Here is a 26,778-nt window from a genome sequence, read left to right on the forward strand (position 1 = left end):
TAATTTCAATTTATTGGATAAATAATACGAAATATTTTTAAAGTAAATTTTTTAACGATATTAACCCAATTAAAATTAGTATCGCATATAATGTATAAAAACAACGTAGTGATTAAAAGTAAACTTTATTTTCTATCAACGATGGTCCATTTGTTTAAATATCAAAAATACAAATTAATGCTATAACATAAAGTATTCGCATGAAGCTTCAAATTTATTACATTAATACTTTATTTGTCGAACCATCGTTTTAATAACTGACTCTAATTAATTATATCACGATTTAATTTACAACTGGAGTGCAAATTTATCGATGATTACTTATTTTTGTAGGTAATGTTGAGATGTACGATAAAAAGATTTCTTTATATTTGGATATATATGTGTATCATTGGAATTAATTAATTATTTTTAAATCAGTTTCAATTTGATAGCTTCCTAAAGAGAATTACGTAGAATAAGGGATTGTAATTTACTGCCCCAGATAAATATATTGAAAGCTATTAAAACTTAATGAATTGAGATGTAACTTTTGAATGGAAGAGCAACTTTGATTGGATGTTACCTATCGTATCGTCTGTGAATGATATCCTTGGAGTAAGGAGTTTGGTACTGTATGGTGTTGTACTTCCACGTTTTGCAGAGATTGCATTATCTGTGGTTGGTGGCGTGATCGATACGCCTGTTGTCGATGCTGAAATCAAACGAATGGGTGAAACGTGTTCGTTAAGATTATTACAACTTAATAATATAGTCTTACAATTATATCCCGTCAAACTTTTCAAAATTTTAGTTATTTAAGAATCTTATAATATTTTCTTTTTTTTAAATACTTCATATTGCTAATATAAAAATATAACGACATTAGTAAAGATACTTCTGTGATAATATAATGATCATTTTATGTTTATTTCAAATTTCAAACATATGGTTTTATAACGAAACACATTTGAACACACTTGTTATAGAACATTTCTATATATTCACAGAACGTAACATTCAAGTTTTCAGTGGAAAAAATAGTGATCGCGAAGGTAAACCCGATGAAATGTGATCTCGAAATAATCCTTTAAATCCGAATTTTACTACCGTTACGGTTACACACGTCGTTACATATCGTGAATAACATAAAAATGGTTTAACGATCGATTTCGAATTCTATCGGATATTTTGACGGATCGTGATGGTTTTCGATAAAAAAAGAAAAAGTAAAGTGATGTTAAAACAAAGGTTATTCGTTGAATAGATCGTCAACTGCTTTTTATATTGTTGATCCTTTATGATATTATTATTCAAACATCGATATATAATAGATTTGATTACTTTTAGCGATATTAAATACTTACAATTGTATCGAGCATCAATCTGAGCTTGAAGTATACTTAAGCCTGGTGCAACTATAGCAGGTAAAGTCCTTGATCGTAAAAGAGGAGCTGGCCGACCTCCTGGACCTCTTCCTGCTCTGATATCTGGTTTGCATTCTACGACAGGTACGCTGAAACAGAAAATAACTTTAATTATTATCCATTCTAATATACATGGAAAGTTATATTACATTTATTAATGATATTATTCAATTATACCCTAATATCCGCTATTACAATATTTCGAAATAAATCATTTAAAGAAATGATATAATTTTTATTCGTAGAAGGATATATCAAAAATTAATTTAAAAAATATATAATATAATTTATTAGAATTACAAGGTGTAATCAAATTTACGTTAAACGTAAAGATTTAAATTCAAACACGATTTACACATTTCGCATACCTACAATATTACATTCTCGGAATTCTATAATATTAATTAATCTCTACGTGTATATATGTATATACATTCGCTATCGCTTGATTTCGACAGCTTTCAAATTGCTCTACATAATTGACTTAATTTACAAAACCGTAAGCTGATTATTTAAATATCTATTTAAATATTTCACTTTTAATTACGCATTTACGCGTGATACTAATTAAATATTATATATATATATATAATATAACGTATTATATAAATATTTAAGTAGATATCTCTATAGCCAAATAAACCTTTCTAAATCTAACAATAAAAATATTATAGTTCGAAAAAGTTCATACTGGCAATAAAGTTCACGCCTTTCTAAATTATCCGGTAAAAGAAAAATCTTACTTATACTCCAAAGTAAAATAAAACCTGACAAAGTGATAAGACGAAGTTTTCAAATAGTAAGAGAAGAGGAAACCGAAAGACGTCATCCAATGGCAATCGAGAACGTCTTTCAGCATCGTAGTGTGACGTAGTCGTCTTCGAAGAAAGACAACTAAATTCCCCGTCTGCTAACACCGTGTGGATGAACTCTCTCTCGTTTCGTTGAAGAGTGTTTGCTGGGGTCGTAGCATCGACCTGAGAGAAAGAAAGAAAGAGAGAGAGGGAGAGAAGCTATGAAATAACCGGAACGAGCCATTGTCATGAAAGATAGGACCAATTCGATGGTATTTCTTCGACGGAAATTCATCTACCCAGACGACTTTCCGGTTACTCTCTTTCGACGTTAAGACCAGTAAATGGTAGTACAATTTAAAAGATGAGATTTCTTTCTTTCACAGCCTCTCTTCAATAATTTATTATTCTTTAGATGGGAATAAATAATTGTTCAAGTTGAGATAAAAAAGATAAGAAAAAACAAAAAGAAAAATATTTAGCATAAAAAGGGTCGTTTGTTTCCGTAAAGTATAGTATAGAAGATTAATAGTATAACTAGTATTCATTCAAGGTATGCACTTTGACAAATACGATGAAATGTGAATTACTTTTTTCTTGAAGTTTACAAGGTATCATTGTCAAGGGAACAATTTAAATTCTTGAACAAGTAATTCGAGTCACGATAGGCCCCATGATACCATCTGTATTTCACAACAGCTAGCCACACGAATTTGTGTTTCTCTAGTCGCTTATATTGTTCTACTCTTTTACGAAGCGCAAATGTTAAAGGGCTACTAAGTCAGGAATATTTGGAAAGAATCATTGGACGAAATAAATTGTTCACACGTATTGTATAGTTTTTTTTTAATTAATAAGGAATATTAACCTTGTTTACGCAGATATATTTTATTGACCGTGAATAACGAATCAATATTATTTTATTACAATCATTAAAATACGATAACGAGGATTCAAATAGCGGAAGATACTTTTATTGAAATTTATTTTGCTACGAGATCGTTTGGAATCTTTATTGGAGGATTAACGATATGGTGGATTTGTTATAAAATAAAAAAAAAAAATAAAAAGTTACAAAATATGAATTTACCTTTTTATCGGCATATATGTATAAATATATAAAATCACATTCATTGAGAAATTTAATTAATCGTCAGTCAATTTCTCGTCCGATCCATAGCTGTCTGGTTTCTCTTCGTGTGCTTCATTGTAAAGCATCGCTTTAATCGAGCAAAGTGTTTTACTAGAAATACTAAAAGCTTCTAATGTTTAAGCATCTCGATGTTCTCATTACGTCAAATATAAAAAAAAAGAGCAAAGAGAGAGAGAGAGGGAGAGGAAGAAAGAATAGAGAAAGCCCCCTACAAAAAATTAACAAAGTTTGCAAGAATTTCATGTTTGTGAAAAAAAGAAAAAAAAAGAAAATGAAAGAATAATTTGCGAAGAAAATCATATCACGTAATTTATTTTTTTTTTTGGTCTTTCCTTCTACTATGCATCTACCTACTATATTGTCTACCATAAAATTTAACAACAAAAAAACAGGGAATTATAGTAAAAGATGGAAGTGAATGCGTATAAATTAAATTTTTTATCCAAGAAATCTGGTACGCACAAATTGAATTTAAGTAAGCAAATTCGCACATAAGTCTTAACCGTAACATTTAAAAGTCAATACACTTTGGAAAACCGAGATTGGAGACGTTGCAACAAAATATAACATCATGTTTCTCGTTAATTGTTGGCTACCTCCTTTTTCTATTCAGAATAGAAAATCGTTAAAGCCATTTACCTTTAGCTATAATTTTCTCGTTAATTACAACAAACACTTTGTGTAACTATATTACTTTCATACCAATTAAGTGAACGAACGATGCATGAAGAAAAGTTCAGTAATTTCGAGAGAAATATTTCAAAGCACGATGAGATAAAAATATATAATTTTGTATGCAATATGAAACGAAAAAAGTCTGTCTCATGTTTCACGAATATGCAATACATACGTGGCAGAATATTTCATTGTACAATCGATAAAATCAATTTTATACTTTTATTATATGCATATTTTTTTTTGGTTATGGGAACGTACCAAATAATATATGTATCATTTTTATATTTGCAATATGAATTTCGTTCATTTGTTGGTTTAATTAATTTTTAATATAACTTCTAATTAATTATTTTTCTAGTTCAACGGATATGAAAAAATTATTCATTTACATAAGTACACAAAAAGATGTATATTTATTTATATAATACGTATATATGTCAGCGTTAAATTCAATAAAATAATAATAAAAACTTTAAATTTTACTAGAAATAACTAGAAGTTTTTAAGAAAGTATAGAGTGAAATATGAGATTGAAATTTGATCCGTCTTTAAAGTCTACTTTTCTTTCCACAACAATCCTCTTAGTTATCAGTTCTTATCTCTTTCTGTAATTTGAAAACCGATGTTCTGTAAGTCGTGCTGTTCTATGGGATCTAATTTACAAATTAAATTTTAACTTTATACTTTAACTACACGCCTCTTGTCAATTCTTATACTACATAGTTAAAGTATATAATTCTGCTTTATTTCATACTTTAAGTGAGCATAGAGATTTCATGGTTTAGCTAGTTATTTCATTTTCGAATAAATGGATTTCACGTTTTAACTGTAACATATATATATATATTTTGTTTCGATATTTTCGATTTGTTTTTTACTTAATATAGTTAGACGTTTATTGTTCCGACGTCTCGTATGAGAAGTTTAGCTCGTTAGAAATCAAACCGCACGTTAAGGTGATGAGTACGACGTACTAATTTAACACGTTGAGTGCAGCTGTACGGGACGTGCACCGTTCAAGAGGTAATAAGTCACAATCGTACCCTCGACATGACACCTTATTGTGGGTCACTGAATTTATTTGTCAGAATGAATATTTTTTCAATTGGAACGTGTTCGATTATAATGAGAAATATCGATCTTATATAACATTCTACATGATATGTTTTTCAACGAGAATATCTCTCTCCATCTATGCATACGATTTATTTTATTCTAAACATACATACAATAACGTTAACTATTATTATAAATATTTTTCAATATTATTATCGTCAATTTTTATTATATCTTTAATTTGTTAAAGATTCTATACTTATTTTAATATTATGCATACATATTAGATGTATACAACTTATGAAAAATATCAAATACACTCGGAATTTGTACAATAATAATGAATAAAAGAAAAATATTATATACAAAAATATATCATACGTCCTGTTATTTTGCATCATATTTAAATTCAACGCCAAAAGATTAATCACGATTATTTGCGAACGACCAAGATGGAATAGTAAAGAATAGAGGGTATTGTTCCTTAAAGGGCACAATCTACTTTCATTAAATGCTTCTTGCATTGAATAGCGAAGCCGCGAATAAAATCGATGAAACGATTGGAACGATTGGTTGGTTCGGTTAGGGATAATTTTAGGGTCAAGTACGAGATCGAAAGACAGAAAAAAATGGGGGAAAAAAAGATAAAAAGAAAAAAAGGAGGATAGAGACTGTTCCAATTTCAGAACCCTTTACCTGCTTTTTTCCGTTCTTTATCAGACAAATCCTACGTCCTGTCTGGACAATCCTCTTACGGAAGAACAATGATGCGCTATGCGAGTGTACATACGTTTGACATTCACCACTCGCTTTTAGCTCCATTAAAAGATTTCAAGGTATACCAAATGGGGGCGTAGAGCGGAAGAATGAAAGAGAAAGAAAATAAACGGAGGGAGAAAGATAGATATAAAAATGAGTGAAAAGAATCGAGCGTGTCAACGCAGTCAGACAGTATCATCCATATATATATTAAATGAAGCAAAAGAATATGCGAGTGTATTGTCTTGGAAGTTTTGCAGACGACACTCTTTTGTAAAACGTCTATGAAAATCGTTCGAATCATTTTTCCATTCATTTTATTTCCATTCCATTTGGTGCGTTCGAAATTTATCAATTTATTTGCAGTTGAAAAAAATTCATCGTCAAAGAAATAAATGTGCGATTAATTTGGAAATTTTTTTTTTGTCGAAATAAATTGAGAACGCGTTTTATTAAAAGAACGCCGATCATATCAGGAATTTGTTAAGTAAATTATTCCAAGAATATCTTTATTCGATCAATAAATATAATCTTCATATGTAATATATACACGTCGATAATCGCGAAATATAAAAGACATTCTTTTGCGGTAACGAAAGGGTGACAATTATCGATAACTATTACGTCAGATCTTTTTTTTTTATAAAATATTTTGAAATCAGTAAAACTCATTAAAATTCTACTCGATCGATTTTCGATTCTCGTTGCGTGTTCAAGGGCTCGTGGGAATCGACTCTAGAAATTTTTCGTATATTAGATTAACTAAATCCATTATTCTGATTGTATAAAAAAAATTTGATGGTAAATCTATTTGAATTATTTATTTCATTAAAGACAATTCACGATACCAATTGTAAATTAAAAAACGAAGATGGATAAGAATAAAAGTAAATAAAAATGATTACAAATGAATAATGAATATAATTATATAATTATATATATATATATTATAATTTTGACATATAATTTACTCCAAACAATGACATTAGAATTTAAAAAACGATTCAGATAGAATATAAATCATTTTCATATAATTTTCATACATCATTCATTCGGTTTCTCATTCACTGTTTCTGATTATTAAGTTCCGACAACGGTTAATAATTAAAAATTTGTTAATAAGAAAATAAATAATAATAATTCGGTTCTTGCAAAGAAAAAAAAAAACTAGGATGGTATATCGCGAGAGAGCCCATTTTGACGTCGAGTAGCAATTAGAGAAACTAAGTGACAAAACGTTCATTAATTAAGACGAGTTTAAATGCCATAAAGCTATGAAATTTCTCAAGGAAAAGTTCGTTAATTAACTCACCACTAATCCTTTTTTATATTGCTTTTTAATTTTAATTTTTTTTTTCTTACAAACTCTAAGAAAATATGCGAAGCATAAAATGACGTTACAACTATTTTTGTTTGAAATTTATAGCAATATGTATCATAATGAATTAAATATTTTTCCTATCTCGTCTGGAGGAAAATGTTTCTTTTCAATGAGTAACAGCACTCATTTGAAAATTAAGTTAATCGACCTTAATTTTCTTCGTTATGATCGCGAAAGCTTTACCGAGCGTGCATACTGTTCGTCACCGCGTTTACGAACAATTGCTTTGTTACTGATTGTAACTAACGATGCAGCTCGAATTCACCCATATCTCACATCCATTTCAATTCGTTCGTACTTGCGAAACGACGAATTTAATCGTAGGACAAAAAATAGACGACGAATAGCATCTTTAAACTATCTCGTTATCTCCAGAAGGATTTTTTGTAAGAATTTTTGTCGAAATAACGATCTCTTGCGATAAATGATTTTCAAATTATATTCCAAAAATTCGTTCATTCGATAAGCGAGAAAATACTAATCTTCATTAACGAGGAAAATATTGTTTCAAACTATATTTCTTTTAATTAGTTTTGATAAATCAGCTCAATCTCTTCGAAGAGAATATGGTTTTCAGGGTTGTGTTAGGTTTTTCTTTTTTTATGAAATAAGAAATAACAACGCACACACGTGACTAATTGTTCGAGAGAAGAAAAGACAAAACGGGAAGCATTGGTCGACCCTTCGTTGTCCCTTTGTCTTCGTGTCACGAATGACGAAGTCCTCAGACTTCCGTCTCGCGATCGGGAAAAGATGAGATCAAAAGATAAACGAAAGATCTCAAAGCAAGCTCTCTCCCTCTATATCTCTCCCTTTTTTCTTTCTCTGAAACTCGATCAATAACCTTTCATATTCCTTTATAAGTCTTTCATTTTCCTTATCTTATTTGCTTGTTTTTGTTTTATTACAAAAATTTGGCAATTTTCTTAAAAATTATCAATCTAATTTATCGACATAGTTTTCCCTCAAATTATTGTCCAAATTCACGATTCGGTCATCAACTTTTGATAAAAGATAATTAAGTACTAAAAAAAAAAATGATGGAGAGATCCAATAAACGCGATATAATCTTTACCTAACATAAGGTATCAAAGAAAGAGAGAGAGAGAGAAAAGAAGAAGAAAAAGAGAAGGAAGGTAGAGTATATCAGACAAGGTAGCACTTTGTATCAATGCTGAAAACCACGTACTCATTAGCCCAAAGTATCGACTGAAAGTAAAGTGGCAGTGGTAGTAGTAGAATGTTGATATGAATATATGTATTACGTTAATTAAGGTCAGATGGAAATAGAAGACACATCTTGCTATCCTGCTCTCCCTTGTTTTTTTTTCTATCGTTCGTACTTTTAGTCAATAGCTAATTCCAATTACGATCAGTTAAATCCTCCACGATTTCGAATCAATTCATTCCATTGGTCTTTTACAGAAGAGATACTAATTAATAATCGTCTGCTGTCCTTCTCGACTTTTTATAAGAATATTTTCAACAACAAAAACTTTAATTTTATATGCACATATATTATAATATTATACATTAAAATAATTCTTTTCTTTTTACTTGTCTACCACGCCCTTTTCTTTATTTCCTTTTTTGTCTCAATCTCACGAACAACTCATCGTTTACGGATTCTTCCCTTGAGAGAGTTAAAAGATGGTCAAACTTTCGATACTCGAGTTGAAATTTAAACCCTCTTTCCTTTTCCTAACACTACCATCACTTTTTCTCGACGACTATACGTTTGTCTCTATCTTCCTCTTTTTCTATATCTTTCTTTCTTACTTATTTTCTCTTTCATTCTCTCTTTCTCTTTCTTTGTTATTTTGTCTTCCTTCGCTTTCCTTGTATCGAAGAAAAGTAGCACAATAAAATTTCTCTTGAAAGGACTGGTACACCCTCAATCCTGGTTTTCTTCCACTTTTAAGATCTCACAAAGATCCCCGTAGCTTTTATCGAAAATGGTAAAAAAAAAGAGAATTCTTCTAGTGGATTCGTTTTTGTTAAATTGTTGGTTTTTGAAAAAAAAAAAAGGCGAGTAGAGTATAACTCCAGTAATAATCGTTCGTTTTAATATTGTTATGAAAATGTTAAAGTCAAATATTAATTATTACCTTCTCATGCTGATGAGATTATAATCAAGTACCAGTGAGAGAAAAAAATAAAACTAAATAGAAAATATATATAAATATTATTAATATTATTATTATTATTATTAGTTTTAAATGATTAGAAAAAGAAACGTTAAAAAATTAAATAATTCGTCTTTGTACAAAATCGAGGAAATTAGAAGCGATGAACGAACGAGGGAATAAAATAAAGATTTTTTTTTAAACGATAATAATGCAAGTTGGAAGAACGATAAATGCTGAGTAAGTAAAGTATTACTCGCGTCAAATGCACGTTGACAAGAGTATACGATATCGTTAAAGTATGAAACAAAAAGAAAGAGATAAAGAGAGAAAGAGAGAAGAGAAATTTTCCAAAGTAAAACGTGTTCGACTTTGATCCGATAGAGATCGATGGAAACTATTAACCATGAGAAAGATAAATGCAACTGGAGAACAATAAAATACAATTACCCATAGACAAAGATCTCTTTAATTATAAGTTAGTAGCAATCAAAGCGATCAAGAACCGTTTTCATTATTTTCTAGTATAAATACAATTATCTTTTAATTAATTGATTATCTAATATTTCTTATCATTTAATCCTAATGACGTTTATTTTTTTGATAAAATTTAACTTTTCAATTTTAAACTTTCATTGATTTTTTGTTTTGTTTAAATAAATATAATAAGTAAATTAACTCTGAAATATCAGGCGTAGCAATTAATACTCGTTGCCTTTTGTAACAAATTTAGTATTTGTTTATAAAGTAATCGTACATCTATTATCTTTAGAAATAGTCTATTTTTTCCTACTACTTTGGTCCATTTTTCAGACAACTATCGATTTCCTTGACGAAAAAAATGCGACGATTTTGATGCAATGAATTTAATATCAAGACACCTAATATATGTAGGTCAATAGAATAATAATCGATATTCCATTTGTACAATCAAACGATCGGAATTCCTTAATATTGTGGCTTGATTAATAAAGAAGAATACAGTGTAATGAAAAAAAAGTAAATCATTCTCAATAGAAAGAGAGAGAGAGAGAGAATTATTTAAGTTAAGTTAAGTTATTAAAAGTAGAAAGTACAAGAGAAGTATTTAAGAGAAGTTTTCAATCATGAATAAAAATGTTCCGTCATATCTCATCTTATTTTTGCATTCTTTTATCTGAGAATAAAGGATTATACTAAAAACATAGAAGGGAGAAAGAGAAAGAGAGAAAGAAAAAAAGAGAAAGAAAGAGAGAGATAGAGATAGAGAGAGAGCTTTATAAAATTTCGACAAGTTGCAATCGATTATGAAGGTCACGAAGCTCAACGTGCATGTTGCTTTTCAATGCATAAAACGAGTCACTATATTATGATACTGGCGACATTCCAGAAACGATAAGAGTCTCTCTTACTTCCTTTCTTTTCCTTCCTCTTCGTATCTTTGTTTCTCCTCTTCTGTTCGAAATGCATAGTATGCATATGTACGTAACGTCATGTCTCGTATTCCGCCTGTTTCTCTTCTCGAAACATTGCTTTTATCTCGATCAACCTACGTTTCGAAAAATCATTTTCTTATTCGCTTTATATTCATCCATTTAAAAGAAGGATTAGAAAATAAGGTTAATTTAAGCGACAATGTTACATTACAAAAGAATACTTACTACAGATTTAAAAAATGAATTAACGTTAAGAAATTCAAAACGATTTTATTTTATATGATTTATTTAATAATATAAATAAATGTAATATAATATAAATCATAAAGTCAATCATATGAATTTTTTAACTTTAATACACGTTAATCCATGATTAACAAATACAAATTATTTGTATCGAGTATTTTAAATAGATCGTAGTAATTATTATATCATTCTTTTACAATCTATTACGATATATATATTTCTTAATTATTATATACAGATAAAACGACATATTTTATTTGAAAAAGAAACATCATTAAGAAAACAATCAGTCATAACGATTGTCCAAAAAATCAAAGATTTATACTTAATGATGTTACTTAGGTAACCATTTACTTTTCCAATCTATGGAGTGAGAAACATTGAAGAAGCTGGCCAGGTTCGTTAGTTTATCACTCTAACGTGGTGAGAAACTTTGAAAAAGATGAAAAAAGAAAGAAAGAGAGAGAGGAATCGTCGTATGAAACTTTGAGAATACCTTATTTGATAGCTTAGTATCGAAAGACCCTCCTAGTCTGAAATGTTCTGAACGGGTAAGAAGTTCGTCGAGAAAATGAAAGGTCTCTCGAAAACACAAACATAAGTATGAGTTTGTTCACATGAACGTATTGCGTATATATACTCATGCATTTGTAGAGGAGAAACTTTGTCGAGTCGACCAAGGGAAATCCAGCAATAAGCGTCCTTAATAAAAACGATTCCGAAGCCGTTCGATTTTATTGGATGGATAGTGAAAGAACTTCGAAAAGGGCAAGGAACTCGAATAAATAATAATTAAGTGTTTCCATTACGACTGGACTTTTGGAATTGTATAAAAAATATATACGTGTATTATTCTTATTGGATATTGATACAAAAAAAAAAGAAAAAAGAAAAAATAACTTTCTTCGAGTATAAACATTTTTAACAGCACGCGTGATTTAACATTATAAGCTCGTAAAATAGAAAAGGAAAATTGGGGTAATATTTATATTTTTATTTTAGTGAAAAAAAAGAAACAAGAAATAAAGAAGATAAAAAATAGTAAAAAATAAGTAGGTAAAAATAGGATGGTTATGGTGGAATTGCTACTCATTTGTGTTTGGGTGTAGGGAGAAATCTCTCCATATTTTTTCATAATTTCATAATTCGCTTACACGAAAATTCTATGAAAAGAAGAAAAATGAAGGTAACACATCGCTGATATTTTGCGCCTGACAGCATAATCCAGCGAGCTTAAAAGGATTCAGAAATTCTTTTCCCGGAAATGCGAGAAATGGGAAATTTCTCGACATAGGTATATAGTGCTAACTTTCTTCTCGTGTTCATTTTTTCGTTTTTTTCTTCTTCTTCTTTTTTTTTTTCGTTTCTTTTCTATTCTGTAACTTTCAATTCGTTTTCGAACACTCCATTTCATTGGTAAGACGTATTCGATACCAAAGGGAAGATTTAAAAAATGACGCAACCCTACCAACGAAATGATTTTCAGCACGTTGCTCCTCGATCGTTTCAACAGCGGAAAAAGTAGACGTCGCCAGAAGGAATTTTTGCAATTTTCCTATCCACTTGCTGTTAGACACGATTAGATAGATTACTATTGAGAAAATTGGAGACGTCAACCTAAGCTCCTCGTTTTTTCCTATCAAACGTAAGATCTCCATTTGTTTCAAATGTTTTCAAAGATGTCTTTCTTTAAAAATTCTTCCATCGGAGTACTTGGTAACTATATTCAAATCTACATACACATATACATATACATAAATATCTACTACTTTCAAATATTAATCTTCAAAAACGCAAAGGGCAAGAAACTCTTTTCATTAAATATCTAGATCAAGCAATTGTTTGGTTCAGTCATATATAATATCTTATGCATTAAAATAAACTTCGCATCAACGTAGAACCAAATATCTACATCATTGCGTTCCATTTAATATTTTACAGTTCTTTTTATGTATCTATTATAATTAGAAAAATAAACATCTCTGATCCTCCGGTTATCAAGGTTACATGTCGAATAATATATGTCTTCGTAATTATATATAATTTCAAATAAAAAATATTAGCTTACATTAGTTGTTTATCGATGTTACGTAAGCTTTCACTAGAGAGTGATATCTCATGGTAGGAACTTGGAATCAGAATTGGAAAGTATATATATATAGGTTTCGCTAGAAATCTGACTCGTCGAATAGATTGAAACTTCGATGGTGGTCGACCCCGTACCGTTTCATTAAGCCTACGTGACGAAGTACCCTCGTGCGAATAAAGCAGTGTAAAAGTGCGACGCGATACGTCAGGGAACTAGGTCACCCGTTAGATACATGCATATATGCATACATACGTAAATTTTAAGTCAGCCCACGTATGCATATATTTATGTATATAATATATAGATGTTTCACATTTTTCGATTCGTTTGCCTTTAGTTTTTTTCGCATTCTCTCTATGTCAAGGTCAAGTGAACGAAATGAAAAACGTACAATCGAGATTTTTTCTACTGTAAAATTGTTTAATGAATATTAATTAAAAATAGAAAACTATAAAACGAGCCGATTAAAATTCACTCCATTAATTTTAACAAAAATTCTCCCCCAATGAAACTAATCGGCAATCTTACGCTCGATTTCCTTCAACAAAGACTTGTTTTACCTTTTTTTTTCCTATCAGAAAACGTTTGGTGGTTAAATTTGGTGAAGAAGTGTTAAAAAAAAAAATTTAATTTTAATGGATTCTTAATCGACGTTGGGATTAATTTTTTATTACTAACATAAGATATAAATATTATTCGAATACTTATTATTCTTAAAAGCTTATTACGAAATTTAATTTTTAAATTTTATCTGCCTTTAATCATTAAGCAGAATCGTTATAGAACTTTGAAGGATTTGAAAGATCAAATGAGAGATTTGTACAAGTGATTAACGAAAACTTATCAAATTTAAAAGCGCTACATAACTATTTGAAAAAGTTTTCACTTTAAGATAACGATCATTATAAGACTATCCAATGGAAGTCTGATTTATTATCTTCTCAAATAACTCGACATGAATTTGTCTATATAACCAACTATTCCATCTTAGTTTATACGATAAGATCAAAGTTTACAATTGATTCTGTAAATAGGTTAAACTTTTAAAACATGTTGTATCATATCTCGTAAAGTTATAAAATCGCAGAAAATTATTTTCGTACAATGTGAAGTAAAATTGATCGATTCCAAGAAAAAACCCACCATTATATAATTATTACGAACGAACCAGAATAACCAAATTTGTCATTAATTTCACAACGACCTTGATCTCCATCGAAAGTTTTTGTTTCCCAGACAATTTATCGCGTTAACCCCTATATAAGATTTTTCTCCCCCTTTTTGAACACTTGATGGTTTCTACTTTAATACTTTAGAAAAAAGAACAGAACGAAAGGTGAAGATAAAGGCCAAAAGATCTCGAAAGAATTTTTGGCAAATGGTGCTGCCAATCCTAATGGTCCTTGAAAGTTGTTAACGATGAAATATGAGGACATTTTAAGAAGAATACGATTTCTAAACGTTTTCAGGAAATAATTTATAACATCGTTTGATATATAATTAAAGAATCGTGTAATTTCATTTTACAATTCGATCGTCACATCTGTAACAAAAAAAAATGCAATTATAAGAGTTTCTAATAATTGCAGTATGGAAAATCTTTTCTTCTAATATCTAATATTTCTTTAATATACTCGTAAAAAATACATTTTTTCGTACAAAAATTTCATACAAAATACGTTTGCAACACAAATTAGTACAAAAATGAAATGAGAAACGTGACAGGAAAGTTCAAATTTCCGGATTATTCGTTTGCTTCGTGATAAATATTTGTGTTTTATGCATTGAAATTGTTACGAACAGGAAATTTATTAAATAGGGCAAATCGTTTTAAACGATATCGTTGAAAATATTTCCAATTTTTTCGAAAGAGAATATCAATACGAATCAAACGAGTATCTAAAGTATACCTTTTCATCAATATTTCCTTGAGTTACGGCAGTTTGAAACTTAAAACATCCACAACTACAATTACTGTTACAGTTATAGCCAAAGTTAAAACCATAATAGGAGTCATTACAATTACAACTATAGCTGTAAATGTTACTTGTAACTACATCGTGTTATTCTACCATTTAACTGTAACATTAAACTGTAATCCTATAACTGTAACTGTGGTTGTTTTTGTAGCTATGGCAATGGCTATGTTATATTGAGCTGTATATTTTGACACACATTGTTAAATTTCAATGAATCATAACTCGATTAAATATCAATTAAAAAACATACGCTTTAACCGTTCCATCGGTTCATATTGTTATTTTTTACAACTTTTATTCGATTTAAAATATCCGTTTCCATTAAAATGGATATTGTTATTACTTCCATATTTTAAATAATACCGAAATATATTTGCCTTTAAATATATTTCCAGATCGTTAAATCGATGTGTAATTTATATATCGGGGATAATATATAATATATTAAAAACATAAAAAGTATTTCAAAGTGATTAGCAAAATTTAATCATTCCTATCGGAAAATAGTTTACGTAAAAATATGTGTCAATTAAAATTTCGTAGATATTCTAGTATTGAGCAGTTCTTTAAAAAAGTAAAACCTCAGTTTAATCGTAAGCTTTTTTCAAGTCAACCTTTGTTCATTAAATTCGAAATTCAATAGGAGACAAAAATCCTCTTTGTCGGTATAATATAATGACATGGGAGAATGGGATCCTTTGATAAAAACTTCAAAGTAAGACTTTTAAATGGTCGCTTACAAGCGCGTTGAACACGAGGGGATTTCTCGAACTAACATTATCAAGGAGTTGCGTATTAAGAATAAAAATTTGATATCTTTTTCTTTCTCTAAGGCGTTAACTTATTTTTCAGGATAATTTTCAAACAAAAAGAGAAGGATGAATCTCAATTATCTGGAAATTGCTTGCTCGAAACTTCTTTTACTTCTTTTTATGCTACTGAAAATAAAATTCCTTTTTATTCCACTTGTGAGTAAAATAATATGAATCATCTTAATTATATAGATACTATATATATATATATATGTATTTTTTGAAAATAATTATATTCAATGATTTAACCTATGTAAATAAATTGATTAAACAGGAATCTTGCAACAAATTCTTATTCTTATATTTGAGATGAAAATGATAAGAGAAATAAGAAATTTTATTTAACGGATCTGAACGATTTAGATCTAATGTTTCGTGCGTTTTATTACTCGTTTTACTACTTGTTTTATCCTTGTCACTTTACTCTCCTGACAATGATCCTCAGATCAAAGGTATCCACGTTGTATGTTCACACTGTTACCAGGGTGTTTCGAAGGTACGATCGAAGGTACGTTCTACATGAACTTTGTAACGTCAAAGGATAGAAAATGACACATATTTCAATCTAACACTTTTTAAAATTTTTTGTCATTAAGTACTTATGATATAAGTTCATGTTATCGATAAGCAGTCATTTTGATCGATCCAGAGGAAATAACTCTATATACTAATTATCGACAATTCTCTGATGTTCAAAATCATGCTTTAAATGAAACTTCATTAACATCTTTGCTCTATCGATTGAAAACTTTGAAACAATAATTAATATCGATACGTAATGTATCTAATATAGTATATCTTATTCGTGGAAAAGCTTATGTAAGTATAATTACGTATCTAATTAAACATTAAATATGTAATTGCTTATATAGAAAATGAATCAAAGAAATATAAATAATATCAAATAAATAAAATAGGATTATCACAAATGAATTGAATATAAATGTGTATCATCTTATTATCAAACGTGTTATTTTAAAAATAATCATTTCCGATTCTCGCATAATTCAATAGATACAAAAATGGCTAAAATAAATATCAAAGAAAGGTAAAGGAAAATAAGCAAAGTTACACAACTAAAAATCAATTCGCGCTTGTTTGACTATCATCCGTCAATCCATTTTCTCTTATCATGTATCCACTTCATTAAGCGTGTATTCATTTCAAAATAAACTGTATATATATATATATAAAATTCAAAAGATCGTCAAATCCTACCGATCCTTCCAAAGTGATATCTACTGGCATCGAAATCGATCTGTATTGTAACAAGTTCAATTGAAAAATTTAATTGAAGCTTTAGCCAAAGATCCATAATAAAATTTAATGAATATTCGCATACGATGCTTTATGTCAACAAGTAAAGAAATAGTAGGATATACGATTGAAATTTTTTTTTTGTTTCCATTCTCTGATTAGATTTTCTTTACCTAAGCTCAATGATCAATATAAATGGAGACGTCTCTTTTTCTAGCTTTTGTACTCTTTTACGATAACCACGTGATCGCCCTTACGGCGCCCTTACGAATAGTGAATTCATCGTAGCAAAGTACATATTACCTAGCACAGCTACGATTCTGTAAATCATTCCTCCTCGCTTTGAAACATTCAATCGATTCACGTATATAAGCGTATATGTGTACATGTAGAATATACATATAACATATATGAACATACGCATAATACATAGTCTAATATGCTTGGATTCTGAGTACTATCCATTGGGAAGGTTCAACCATCATTCGATTTTACGAGGATTCGCATCATTTTACAATTTTACTCGCAGATAAATACTCACTAATACTCACTTCAACGATAATGTTACATTGTTCAAATATATTCCATTGTTTTCGCGCAAATGTATTACATGCCTGTATCTTACGAATATATCAATTTAATTCGAAATAAATATCCTATTGAAAAAAAAACTGATCAAAGCTGTCAAAATTTTTCGATTTAACAACGTTAGTTAAATGGACAGAGATAGTAATAACATAGCTGAGACTTGAAAGTTTAACACTTTCGATCAATGTAATATATCTAATATCATTTATCGATGTCGACACCTTACCTATATTTTACTAACATAAAAGAAAAATAAAAGCTCACTTTGGATGATACATCTTGTCGTAATTTACTATACCCGCCTACGATTTTTCAACTACATAGTACGTTGTATTGATCGATCATGAGTATGCATTCAATGAAAAGCGTTGGAAAAAGTGATTCGCTTGGATTATAGACTTGTATTTGGATCATTTCAACACCAAGTGAGCTTCCATCTTTCGTTTTCTTTTTTTATGTCATCTCTCGACAGTTAAAACCACTTCAAAGAACATTCTTCGAAATATTTTATCTTCATGTTTAATCTAGAATCTTGTGACCCTAGATAAGGATTTATTCGTTAGATCTATTGATTATTAGTTAGTTTCTCGAATAAATCCAAAATGAAATGTTCTCGTTGCATCATTAATTTGTCTAGTTTAATTCTACGGATCGTCACTCATACCAGTTTTCAGCACGTCAATAATTAATGTATTTGTCTTCGTTATTAGCATTTGCGCCACAATTCTGATTGAACTGCATCATACTGCAAGCCTTTATTGACCCTTTGAGAAATCTTTATCAAACTACATGTGAGTTAAGTATATACGCATACAATATACCGGATGTCTCATTTAAAATTATAATACATAATCGATTATCTATTGATTTCATAAAAGGAATTGAAAGAAAAATGTAATATTTCAAAGAAGGTAATATTTTTAAGATACGGAAATAATAATAATTTCTTACAATTAATACAAATCGATATTTAAAACCAAACAGAAGTTTTATAAATATATTAGGTATATATAAAAATTTCGATATAAATTCCACGAACATTTGCAGGGTACTTCTCTTACATATTTCATTGAGTTATAATGTCACGAAATTTAACAAACTGTGTAATCGCAAGAATCCAATTAATTTTCCTATAAACTTCTAATAACGAATAAATTCATCAATACATTTCGTTTATTTTTGTTTTTTTTTTCCATTTTTATCGATTTAATTGTTTTTCCTTCATACATTTTCGAAATTATAATCATTTAAAGCAGTCATAAAAGAATATTATTACAATAACTCGTTCTTTACGTATTTGATTGCAGTCTCGTTTTCAAATGAATAAATAAAAAAAAAATATACAAATATATGAGAAATTAATAAATTGAATAAATTTTTTTCTACAACGCACGAGAAAATTTTATATTTGCACTGTAATTGTCTCCACGACGATTGATATTGATCGAAAATTTTCATATGTAAAAGACACTGAACAAAAATGTAATCACCCAACGTTGATTAATTAAAATATGAATTGAATATAATTGAAAATGCGAAATATTAAATGACCTCGAGGGTGAAACGAGTTCTATTATCTCAGTCGGTTCGTTAGCAAGTTATTTTATCTTATAATCAACCGTGATTTTCTAAAATATTGAAAATTAGTTCAAGTTTATTAGATAGAAACGAATTATAAACGTTCATTGAATTATAGTTCACGCAATTAATGCTAGAAAGTTGACAATGATAAACGACAGTTATTGCTTATCGTATGCAAAGCATATAACATCGAATACGCAATTGTAGCTAATAGTAACCAACTATAACTGTAGTTTGTCTTAACGATCTATATTCGTTCTCCGACATATTATTAATATTTACAACGAGTATCAAACGTTTAAAATTAAAAGTCAATACGATATTTTTTTATTGAAACATTTTCCGAAAAATGACATATTACACTTGACACAATTTACGGAGTTCTCTGTTCTGCGATCAAAAAAATAATTGGAAAATTTCAGTCTCGTCGAATACGATGCCAAAGAAGAAAAAACAAAAAACAAGAAAAAAAATAGTTTAAATTCGGAGCTAGGAAGGTACGTGCCATTTTACTCGTTAATTGCGACTGCGGACAAATAAACCAGAGGAAAACTTTCTCTAATAAGATCTCCGATAAGTTTCTCGGCTTTTCAGAAAGGGAAGCTTGGTAAATGTTGACTCCCTTTTTTTTTTGTTTTTCCATTTGTCTCCACTGTAAGCGTAATTTCATGAGGATTATAAAAGTAAGCTATAGATGAAATTCGTCTTTGCTTTCGATTATAGATTGAAAAGGGATTTTTCTGATAGGTTCTAAGCAAAACGATATAATCGTCCTTGCTATTGGGAAAAAGAGAGAGAGAGAGAGAGAGAGAGAGAGAGAGAGAGAGAGAGAGAGAGAGAGAGAGAGAGAGAGAGAGAGAGAGAGTATAAGGTCGCTTATAATAGGAAAATCGATATCTTGGTCGAAGATGTCAAACCAATACGGATACTGCATAGATAAGAAACGCAACGTTCTAAGAAGCATTATGTCAAACGTAAAACATTTAAAATAATGATCCTAGATAGTCCATGATACCTATAATAAATTATTATCGCTGACCCATATCGTTTTCCACGTAATGAATCTTTTGAAACCAATAACTTGTCTCATATCTGGATATTTAAACAACGAAAAAGAAGTAAAGCTATCTTTTACAGTTTCGAGTTATACAAGAATAAAATACAAGAGTATACTGAAAGATGAAATATACATGATCCATTCCTTACCATTATGTACTGTAACTTTAGAGTATTTTAAAGCTTTTTCCTTGTCAACCAAGAACTTGTCGAAGTATTGATACGTAAAGTGCGCGTTAACATAAAAATATATATCATATTGTCGATAGAAAAGATTGAATATTTTCTTATGAATAACAATCAAACGTATAGATATTTGATAAAGTTAATATTACATAACTAAATTATTATTAATTGATGAAAACGCAAGAGAAAAGTTTTCTCCTTTTTATAATTATGTTAATATAAGTTGTACGTTTCTTTTTTATCTAATATTAATAAATATTAAGTAATAATATTTTAAACTTTCTTATTCTTATCGTCGCGTGTAATCGTGTACTTTTCCATTACCACATCTTTGAAGTTAAATGAAAATGTTTCTTCAATGGTTTTAGAAAAAATGCGAAATAGTTTTCGAAATAATATATCCGAAGAGAATGCGTGGAAATAGTTCTGACGTCTACGATAAAATATTACAGAGGATTTCACGCTTTCAAGGATGAATATTTATGTATCTTTTTTATCACTTTATTTTCCTTACTTTTTTCTTGATACTCGAACCCCAATGTGATCATGATTTTTTATTACAAGTATTGTCACCAAGCAAGAATAAATGTTATATTCTTTTTTACGTATATCAGATCAATCAATTATTCTATATTCTTATACAAATCGATTTTTGTATTTATAAAATCATATATTGATTAAACTATCAATCTGTGTTATCGTACAATAATTATTGTAAAAAATTTACAGAAATCATACAAATTGGTATCGATTTACTATAGTGATATCAAAACGAAATTATCATTTTATTTCATTACCAATCTAACAATTGTTTAATACAAAATTTACCGATAATTTATGCATACCTATTTATACCATAACTTGCCAAATGATCAATCTTTGAGAAAATTTATATTCTTTCCAATTGAATACAGAACAATAATAAATGATACAGTTTTTAAATAAAAAATAAAATAATAATTACAATTGTATTTAACATAAAATAAAATGAACAAAAAAATCATTGAATGCAACATTTTAATTTCAAATTTAAAAACAGTCATTTCATTTATTTAAATTTGTTTAATTTTAATATACGTTTGTCTTATTATTTCATAGTATTTACAACATTTATATTGTACGATATTATATTTAAATATGACTTCGGTCACGTGAATTAATTAAATTTTATTTTACTCTCTTGATGAAAAGACAATGTCTCTCTCTCTCTCTTTTTCTCTCTTATTTTGTATTTAATTTATAAGAAATATTAAAACGTACAAATTTCGATTAATTGCAGAAATTCAGACTAGAACATAGAAATTCTCTGGACCTGTGGACACATCGAATACCATATGTGTACAGACCAGAATGGTGTATCCACAGTATTCAACGAAGCGTGACAGAAACCCAGGGAGCTTATGTATATGTATATATATATATATATACCTGCCAGCTTCACAGTCTACACACTTTGACACATCTATGCATATGCTTGCATACATATGTTGCTTCATACTATATAATGCAACGCATGCGCAATCTTGACTCGTAAAGCTTCAACTGACTTACTCGGAAGGAAGTGTAACAACCCATCGTTCGTTTCGTAAACATAACTTCAACATACAAATATAAATCGAGCGTATATAGTACATTGATGTAATTTCCTATTTTAAAATATCCCGGACTCCATTTATATTTAAATGTATTCTCGTTGTTATTTATACATTTTATCCTACTATCAGAATAATGTATCTGGAAATACAATGAGACACGCTGAATTTAACAAAACTAACATATTCTTTTATTTTCATTTTCATTTTCTCAATCGTTGTGTTTTTTCGTATTACATTTGTATCGATTTCCTTCACTCGCGAGATTACTAATCGATCGGAAAGAAAGTACTCATTGTCAGCGATTTTAAATTCACGCGTGGACGATTAATTCTCAAGAATTTCGAACCATTTTCAAGATTTTCTTCTTTCCGTCGGTTTTTCTATTGCTGTCTGGAGGTTCTTCACACACACACACACTCAATCTCCGATTGCTAGATTATAAAAAGGGAAAACGATCTAAACGATTTTACTATTCATTTGCTTTTTAAAGATCTAAAAATCTTAATTTATTTCGATTTAATCTTAATTCCATTGTATTTTGATATCTCATCGATATCGACGAAATAAAGAAAGAAAAAAAAATATATTTCTTGTTAAATACTATAAACTGAAATTGTACTATTTAATAAATAATGATAAATAATTGTAAATAAGAAAAACTGTCTCTTTCGATTTGCATTTCAACTTTCTCATATTTGTTTAATATTATATATTTTACCATCTTAATTAAAGATTAAATATAGAATATTACGTTAAAAAAATTATTCTAATTTTCAATTTATAGTTACAGTCACATTTTAATCAAAATAAAGTCTTACTTTCTGCAATTCAAATAAGGTAATCTTTATTTCTTTCTTTCTTTCTATTTTAGTTTTTACGATTTCAAAGAGGTCCTTTTCACTACATAATTTACTGTAGGGAGATAAATTATTAGTCTGTAAAAGGAACGAAGTCGACGATGAATATTCATTGAAAATGTTATATCCACCCGCAGTTTATACCTTCTTTCTCTTTATTTATGCCTTCCGATATTCTCACACATACACACACATGCACACACACAGTTCTCACAAACCGCCCCCTTGATCCACCTCTTGTCACGTTATCAGATGACCGGAAAATTGTTTACCGTACATCATTTAAATTCTAACGCGACTTAATTGCTCATCCATTTTCTCCGAGAAATTCGTTGACTTCCCCATGCCACTCTCCAAAAACACGCAAATATACATAAAAGGTATATAAACTATTAAACAACAAGAATTATTTTTTTTACATAAAAAAAAGAATACCTTTTTTACATCTGTTACAATGAAAAATGTTCTATTAAGTTCTTAATTGAAATGGAAATTGAAGAATAATAATAAAAATAAAATAAAAACATTTCAGCTGTTACAAGCAACAAAAAAGTTCGTACCTACAAGTTCGTTTTATTTAAACGTAATTAAAATTTACTTTTTAGATGAAATTATTGAAAACTTCGTAGAATAATATTAATTATCAGGCTCGCATGAGAACAAATTAACTAAAAAAATCTCTATACTTATCTATTATTTATAAAAATTCTTTTGTGGTATTATATATCATTTGATTCGAGGAATGACTGAAATAGAAAATTTTTCAACTGATATTATTTGTATTTTATATTCAACGAATTATACTGCAAGAAAAAAATCGAAATTCGTATCGAAAAAAATCCTCTGATAAAAAAACAAAAGGCTAAAAAATAAATGATCGTGTTTGAAGCTGTCTATTTCATTTATAAATTATTTGTTTTAGATGGTCGATTGAAAATAGATTAAATAAAATATAAACGATATTGAATTTAGTAAATGCATGAGATAAAAAAAAGAACAAAAATAGTATTATACAATATCACGAATATCATATGAAAAACTGCAGTTCAAATAACGCATACATTTGTTTAAAAATTATAAATATATCGAATATTTCGAATGTTAAACAATTTCGATGATATTTTATTAGATAAAATTATTCAACTTAAAGTCATGAAATCACTGGCCAAGAACGTTAAAAAAAAATGTATATTAGTTTAAACAATCCTAAACATTAATAGAGTACAGTATTGTAATAGATTTACCTTAATTGACTGTTAATTAATCGAAGGAAATGTTTAATGTAGTCTACAAGCACGGAATATAAATTCGATGTACCTTCCTGCTCGAAATCAAACAATAAACTGAGTCGTTATCCTCTATGAAAGTTCTTTTATTAAATATTGTTTATATGACTTTACAAAAGTTACATATGTATAACGTACATAATATTCGAAATAAATAAAATTTTAATTCTTCTGAAAGTCATATAAACAACTAGAATTTTAATTAACTTTCATAGAGGACAACGAGCCAGTCTTACGGGAGATTTCGAAAAAGACGGTGCATAGAATTTATATTCTATACTTTTAGACTAAAATATACATTTCCTTCGATTAATTAACAATCAATTAAGATAAATTTAACACAGTACTGTACTCTACTAATATTTACAATTGTTTAATGTAATGTTCTTGGTCCAATGATGATTTTTCATTGAAAATTTTCATCTAATAAAATATCATCGAAATTGTTTAATATTCGAAGTATATTAATAGATATATTATCTTTAAACAAATGTAATTTGTATTATTCTTACTTTAACAGATATTAAAATGATTCTGGTATTAAAAAATATTTAAATAACAGTAAAAATAAAGAATAATCAATTGTTAGACATGAAAGAATCCGAGTATTCCTCCTGTTATACCATAACATATGGGCGTTTTCTGTACATTATTTTCATATATGGTATACGATATTAAGAGACACTCACTGTATTTATTTCAAAATTTGATAATGTTTATTAAACTTTCGACTAAATTTTCACGATTTAGGTATTTCGACGCGTAGTTATTTTCACAGCAATTTACGGTCTGTTTATTTTAATACAAATTGTGATCCACGACTAAATTCTATAATATGGCGTTTCGGTATATATACATATCTATGCTTATATTTATAAATATTGAATATATATATTAATAAAGTGAATCACAGGAATATTCATATTCAACCCCATTATAAATTTTAAATAATTGACATTTGCTTGTAATGTTAATAATTGACAATTGATATTGATATTATTGCAAAATTATGTAAAAGAACATTTTATTATAAGTGTAATAAAATTTAACATAAATCATAAGAAAATTGGTCTCGCAAAATATGCCTAATCGTATCAAAAGCATTATTAAATGTAAATAAAGGCTAGAAATCAATTTTATTATCATTTATATATAGATATATAGAAGAATTTTGGAGATTTACATTAAGAAGAAAAATTAATTGTTTCAAATTTACTGTTGAAAGGGATACAAAAACTCTTGTGACTCACTGTATATATATATATATATACAAAGAAAGAGAAGTTGATTACTGATTTCTTCGGCAAATAGTTGATCAATTTGCAACTTATGCTGGTAGCTCGTTACATCAGTAAATTTACCGTAGAAACTTAGCCCTTAGTTCATAATTAAGTGTGTCTCACCACATGTAATCGAAATTAGCAAGTTTACTAAGAGTTAACTGCAAATTCGTAACAATTTGGGTTAACAGAGCTAAAAGATGTTCATCAATTCTAGTTGGAAAAGAGAGAGAGAGAGAGAGATAGAGGGAGGGGGGAAGGTGAGAAAAGGAAACACAAGAACGTAGTCTCCAGAGAATCGATTATTTGATGTGTATGATGACGTTCCTATAACTGGATAGATTGCTACGATTTATGGATAATTGCACGATAATTGTCAAATTAATTTTCAAACAAGAATGAACAGTGCCAAATGCTTAATCGTTTGTTATTAACAATGCCTAACGCTTTAGATCTGTCTTTAATTAGTTTAAATAAAGGAAAAAAAAGAGTACGCGCGCGCGTTCGCATATTTTTGTATAGAAAATTATTTAAATATTTATCGACATAGGGAAAATATTGATTAAATGGAACGCTAGACACAAAAATTTACTCTTTCAAAGAAAAAATATGTCTATGGAAACATAAAAAAAAAAACATAAAAAAAAGACACGTAGTTTTGTTATACACTTTCGTTGTTCTAGACTTTCGTTCTACAAACAAGGAAAAGATTAAATGAAAGGTAAATAAAGTTCCGTGAATAATTCACATAGGAAAAGATACAGAAATACAAAAAAAGAGGAACAGAGACAGAGAGAGGGGGCAGGGGGTGGTTTGAAAGAGAAAAAGTGAGTAAATGAGAAAAAATAATTGCTGATTCGAAGAGAACGAAACGAAATGAGAGAAACTCAATATGGAATTCAAGTTTACAGCAGGTCGTTTACGTTAATAAACTGTTACGAACATAACAAGAATTGCTCCATCAGGAACGAGCTGTGCCGTTATTAAATTTATCGCGCATTCCATAGTACTTGAATTCTTTTTTCTCTCCTTATCTTTATCTGTCTCTCTCTCTCTCTTTCTCTCTCTCTCTCTCTTTCTCTCTCTCTCTCTTTTTCTCTCTCTCTCTCTCTTTCTCTCTCTCTCTTTTTCTCTCTCTCTCTTCTTTCTTTCTTATCTTTTTCTGCTAAAAAGGTAAATTCCCAAAGGCAAAACTCCA

General features: G+C 28.8%; 1 protein-coding gene across 4 annotated transcripts in view; it reads right to left on the reverse strand.

Annotated features, from left to right (window-relative positions):
• LOC122524904 overlaps positions 1-26,778 on the reverse strand; it is an 88,880-nt gene that overhangs the window by 39,965 nt on the left and 22,137 nt on the right. For 3 of the 4 annotated variants that reach the window (XM_043647405.1, XM_043647404.1, XM_043647402.1), the window contains exons 3-4: positions 1,347-1,495; positions 566-694 (exon numbers count right to left, since the gene is read on the reverse strand). In XM_043647405.1, the coding sequence (XP_043503340.1) occupies positions 566-694; positions 1,347-1,495 (278 nt within the window). Of the gene's footprint in view, positions 1-565; positions 695-1,346; positions 1,496-10,744; positions 10,882-26,778 lie in introns of all 4 variants that reach the window. The other variant, XM_043647403.1, reaches the window with a different exon arrangement.

Source organism: Polistes fuscatus, unplaced genomic scaffold (genome assembly GCF_010416935.1).
Source record: "Polistes fuscatus isolate 324 unplaced genomic scaffold, CU_Pfus_HIC Scaffold8, whole genome shotgun sequence".
NCBI lineage: Eukaryota > Metazoa > Arthropoda > Insecta > Hymenoptera > Vespidae > Polistes > Polistes fuscatus.